This window comes from Pinus tabuliformis, chromosome 2_2 (assembly GCF_031772625.1).
Source record: "Pinus tabuliformis cultivar Carrire ecotype Pingquan chromosome 2_2, CPIR1, whole genome shotgun sequence".
NCBI classification, from domain to species: domain Eukaryota; kingdom Viridiplantae; phylum Streptophyta; class Pinopsida; order Pinales; family Pinaceae; genus Pinus; species Pinus tabuliformis.
In genome coordinates, this window is record NC_142300.1 from 680,419,467 (window position 1) to 680,425,661 (window position 6,195).

General features: G+C 30.0%; 1 protein-coding gene across 1 annotated transcript; it reads right to left on the reverse strand.

Moving 5' to 3' along the window:
* Nucleotides 1-3,116: 3,116 nt before the first annotated feature.
* On the reverse strand, nucleotides 3,117-5,896 carry LOC149194493 (uncharacterized). The gene is given in 2 exon segments (XM_089407683.1): nucleotides 3,117-4,290; nucleotides 4,292-5,896. Coding segments are annotated over 2 exon segments (2,751 nt in total). The 5' UTR covers nucleotides 5,884-5,896; the 3' UTR covers nucleotides 3,117-3,131.
* Nucleotides 5,897-6,195: the final 299 nt, after the last annotated feature.

Here is a 6,195-nt window from a genome sequence, read left to right on the forward strand (position 1 = left end):
CAGACGCCATGAAGCAGTAGCTTATGGAGGTTCCTACATGACTCTTTTTGTATTTTTGTTATCTTAGAGGGCTTAGAATCAAGTTAAGTAAAGCCAGTTTCTCTTTACAACTCTGAATAGTATTTTGCTAGGTAGAATAGCAGGTTCTTCATTCTCGTTAGACAACTTGAACATTTACTTCTTTTGATGGGGATTATATATTTCTGAAGGCCACCTGGTTTCCCTTCTGGGCGGGTGGCGCCATGTATATGTACATAGTTTTCTTTTTCTTTTTTCTTATAGTAATAGAATCATATCTCAGCTTACAAAAAAAAATAATTAGAATAATTTAAATAAATAGAATTTACAGAGTTTTGGATATACAGTAATTGGCGTTCTCTGAAGGCAGAACACTTTTTGATGCGAAGATATTAGTTTAATTTTTCACTTAAGTGGAATGATATATTAAGTATGATGAAAAATGTATGTTAATTTTTCACTTAAGTGGAATGATATATTAAGTATGATAAAAATGTATGTTTGTTAAATTTTAAAAAATATTAAAATAATTAAAAATAAACATATTTTTTAAATTAATATTTTTAGTAATTTTAATATTATATATATAATTTTATTTATTAATTAATTTTAATAAATATAAGAAATAATTTTTTATCTTGATAACTCAATGAGGTTTGAACATAGGTCATTTTATTAAGGAAACTTTTTCTCAACTAGTTATGTTACTAGTTATGTTATTATGAAAATTTCATGAAATTTCAATATATATATATATATATATATATTTCTAGTTCAGAGTAACCTAAGTACCCACAGGGGATTTGAACAGGTAACCTATAGCAAGGAGTGCCTTTACAGCTTACCCATTCACTGTCAATCCAAAGCCTTGTGGGCGTATATATATATATATATATATATATATATATATATATATATATATATATATATATATATATATATATATATGCATTTTAATTCTCTATCGAGGTTTACTAGGTGTCAAATCTTTCAATATGTAAACTTTTTTTGAGCAAATGGTTTAAACCTCAATAGATTTGATTTCTCTTGGCTCTTAGTAAATTCTACTTTAAGATGGATCTATCGTAATTTTGATTAAGACACTAATTAAATGTTCTAACTATAAGATTTTTTTTCACATGTTTTTTAATAATATATACTTATTTGAAATTAAAATATTTTGTTGAATTTAGGCTTCTGCGATCCATCTCAAGTTTTTTAGAAGATTTTTTGGCGTAATTACTCATCATCACGACAAGTTGAAGAACAAGATCCGTGTTAAATAGAGAGCAGATCATAAAATGGCTATAATTGACTAGGAAATGACTATATTGGATTAGGCAACTAGACTAGACCAACGACTATATTTGACTGGAAAACGTCTAACTGGACTGGACTGGACCAAGGTCCAGTCTAGTTAGACGTTTTCCAGTCAAATATAGCCGTTGGTCTAGTCTAGTTGTCCAATCCAATAATATAGTTGTTTCCTAGTCAATTACAGTTGTAACGTTGGTCTAGTCTAGTTGTCCAATATAGTAATATAGTTGTTTCCTAGTCAATTATAGTTGTTAAGATTCTTCACCCATTATTTCAAAAAACCTCAACAAATGTATTATAATGTATTACAATTCATATCCTCCCAATTAAAATGTTAATTATATATATATATATATATATATATATATATATATATATATATATATATATATATATATTTAATTTAATTATTTAATTTAATTAACCACTTCTGAAAATTTTAAAAATTATTTCCTCTATTTTCAAGGTTTTGAGAGTTAAAGAATTGAAACTAAATATTAGCAACTCCTAAATTTTAGAAATTTTTGAAAATTTCAACTTCTTAAAATAGTTTGTAGTACCTAAAACAAATTAAATTAATTATTATTATTATTATTAATTATTAAATTAAAAATAAATATTTTTTGCGCTCTCTAATACACTATAGTAATAATATTGTAATCTAATGTTTAATGTTTTGATTAATTCATAATATTTATGTGAAATGTAATCTATTTAAGGGAGAAATTAAACCTTCCTAGATCTATATTAACTCATGATTTATTAAATATCCAAAAAAAATCAAATCTCTTAATATACAAACCTCAAATCTATTTTAAAGTGAAAAAAGAAAATTAATCCCTCTAAACACTTTATAGATCCACAATTTAAATAAATCTACATTATTTTATTATATTTAAATATAATTATAATTATAATATAAAAAAAATTAGATATAAATTTTATTTAATAATTATTTAAATATAAAACTTTATAACTATCCATTTACATAATATTTAATATATATATCTCTAATAAACTATACTGTTATTGCTAATAACAATTTAATACAACTTTATTAATTTTATAAATATAATTATTATATTAACCTAATAATAAAATCTAATAGTATAATGTAACTATTTATAACAATGTTGGATTGGTTTCCGTTATATTTGAAATAACATTGAATATTATATAGCAATAGAAAAATTGTGGATGGATTTTTCTTAGGTTTAAAATAAAATTTTAAAATCAAAATTGTGGACCATGTCTAAAATGATATTTGAAATATATTATAATTTATTTATTTTTTTTAATTTTATTATCATATATATATATAATTTAATGTTAATTTTTTATACTTCCTGGTTAAATTAGAAAATTTCTAACCCTTTTTCACTTTATCTATATTTTCAATGTTCTCATTCCAAAAATCATACAACTTAATTTTAGTAGTAAAGAAACACTAAAGCTCAACTTATATAGCAAATTAAGAATTTTAATTATTACATATATATATATATATATATAACACAACACTATGGTCTATTGCATATTGCATATGGTGATGTGCAATTAATCAAAGTATTATATATACTTTATGAATTTGCAAACATATGTATAGTCAAATATGTATCATTTTAACATTTTAAAAAATACATGTATTATTAAAATTTAAAAATATTATAAAAATTATATATATAAATATAAAGTATAAAAGAATAGTCATACATTTTTTTGAATTTTTATTGATTATGTAGGGATTTGGTACACTCCATAATATGGTTGTGGTTTAATGGGCCAATCTTTATTGATTATGTAGGGAATCTGTACACTCCATAATATGGTTGTGGTTTAATGGGCCACATACTAGACATCCAAAATTTGGCTTTTTCCCACATGTTTAACATAGTAATAGTTCCACCAAATCCAATCCCTAGTCCAATTCCCAATGCTACAACTGAAATCTTTTCATCAACACGATGAAACCACCCCACTTTTACAATATGATTCTTACTACTATCATTGCCTTTTATCATTGGTATTTCTCTTTCACCACAAGGATGTAAAGGAAAACCACATAAGCATTTATTCTCTTGAAATGAAGATACATCGAAAGTGAAAAATTGTGTTCCTCTTGGGATTGGCCCACATAAGTGATTAGATGAAACATCTAGAATACTCAATGCATGTAGTATTGACAACTCTTCAGGAATTTGGCCTTTCAAATTATTTTTTGACAAATTCAACACCTCCAACTTAGATATGTTGCTAATGGATGCATGGATTACCCCTTCCAACTGGTTCCCAGATAAATTCAACAATCGCAAGATGCTTAAACTTCCTATACTTGCAGGGATTTCTCCAGTCAAATTATTGCTAGACAAATAAAATATGGTGTTTGTAGAACTAGAATATGGCAAGCTATATATATGCCTTTTAATGTCAATTGTTGCTCCCTCTATCATAGAATTGCTTGGCAACCTCACAAGTGTACCACCTTCTTGTACATAAGGCCCATCATTTAGGTAAGGTACTCTAGCTATGAAACTTTGGAGTCTATGAAGATCAAAGGGTATTTTTCCACTAAGTTTATTGTTAGATAAATCTAAAGCATATAACATTGTGAGATTTGTGAACCCTATAGGAATATGACCACTAAAATTATTATAAGAAAGAATTAAAACACATAGTTGTCGAAGAAATGAGAGGGACTCGGGGAGTTCACCCGTGAAACCATTTGCACTTAAATCTATGTATTGAATGTTGATGCAATGACCCAAAGATGCAGGTAAAGTTCCAGATAATTTTTTAGAGTGAGCAGAAAAAGTATTGAGAGAAGTACAATTGCCGATATCCTTTGGAATTGGTCCTACCAAATTGTTTTCTGATAAAATTAAAGAGCTAAGTGAAACCAAACCACTAATACTATTTGGAATACCCCCAATTAAATTGTTACTCGATAAATCTAAAAATTAAATTGTTACTCGATAAATCTAAATTTGTTAATGAAACTAAGTCACCAATACTATTGGGAATACTTCCAAAAAGTTTGTTATTAGATATTGACAAGATTTCGAGAGCTTTTAATTCGCCTATGCTATGGGGGATAGGTCCACTTAAATTGTTTAAATCCAAATACAAATTTTTTAAAGCACTTAGTTTTCCTATCGAATTTGGAATTGGACCTATAAAATTGTTGTTATGGGCAAATAGATATTGAAGGTTACTGAAATTTGTAATGCTTTCGAATAGCGAACCTGAAATATTATTATCCTCAATGGACAATGTAATAAGGTTTTTCAAGTTGCTCAACTGATGTGGTATACTCCCCACTAATGCATTGATGTCCAAAGATAAAGAAGTGAGGGAAGAGCAGTTTGCTAGCGATGGAGGAATGGTGCCCCCCAATTTGTTATAGGATAGACCTAAGGTCTCTAGCTTTTGCAACAATCCCAACTCAATTATAATTTTCCCAGACAAGTTATTGGAATGAAAGTCAATGGAGGTTACCTGACTCAAATTGCCGAGTGTCCAAGGCATGTGACCACTTAGTGAATTCCACGCCAAGTTAAGATTAGACAGAAATATGCACTTGCCTAGTGTGAGAGGAATGTGACCACTTATTAAGTTTTCCGACAAGTCAAGATATGATAGAGAGGTGCAGTTGCCCAAAGAAGTTGGAATACTTCCAGTCAAACTATTTGATGACAAGTCCAGATACTCCAACTCTTCCAAACGACCAAACTCTGTCGGGATGGTCTCTGTCAAGTTGATTTCTGCAAGTCCGATCCATTTGAGATGCCTGCAATTAAACAATGACCTTGGAGCTGATCCCCCGAGCTTCGAATTATTGTTAAGATCAAGCATTCTCAGTGCTTTAAGCTGCCCAAATTCCGATGGAATTCCTCCGAGCATCCAGTTATCACTGAGGTCAAGATAAGATAGAGAGGTGCAGTTGCCCAAAGTAGCTGGAATACTCCCACTCAGATGTGAATTTTCACTCAAGTCTAGATGTTCCAACTCGACTAGACGACCAAACTCTGTAGGTATGGTTCCTGTCAAGTTGATTGAGCTAAGTCCGATCCATTTGAGGCGGCTGCAATTAGATAATGACTTGGGAACAGATCCTCCGAGAATCCAATTATTGCTAAGATCGAGTATTCTCAGTGCTTTAAGTCGCCCAAATTCGGGCGGAATTACTCCACTCAAATTATTATGAGAAAGATTCAAAACCTTCAACAAAGAAAGGCTACCAAGAGAAAAAGACAGAGTACCTTCCAACTCAGATCCATGAAGATCTATGTGCACTACTCGTCTTGTGCATCGTCTGCAGCGAACACCATACCACGAACATATATTGTGGGAGTTCTGGACCGTCCAGTTGGATAACGATCTAGATGGATCACTTGTGATGGCTTGTTTGAACGAAAGAAGAGCGTTTAAGTCTCTCTTTTCATGAAACACATTCACAGATGAAAGGCCATTTGAGTTATCAATAGTTGCTGCACTCATGGATACCACCGCCATGATAACTAAGCACAAAAGCTTGAGAATGAGACCCATTTTTACCTCTCTACTGAAGCATATCCTTGAAATCCTGTGAGTTTTGCTTTTACCTGTGTGTTCATATATATAGATAGATTCAGCGGCTCTCATATGGTATGAAGTCATTTGCGTGTGAGTTGGAAATTGAAAGGCAATAACGTAGAAAATAAATTTGTTGAAAAACTAAGGGTTGAATTGCCAGACTGGCATTGACAGTGACATAAAGGCTAATTAAATGACAGTCGTCTTTGAGAAAGTGCAAGGAAATAACGTGGAAATTAAATGGCCTAATTGAGTGGACACAAGAGGGTCGGTGGAAACCTTGGATGT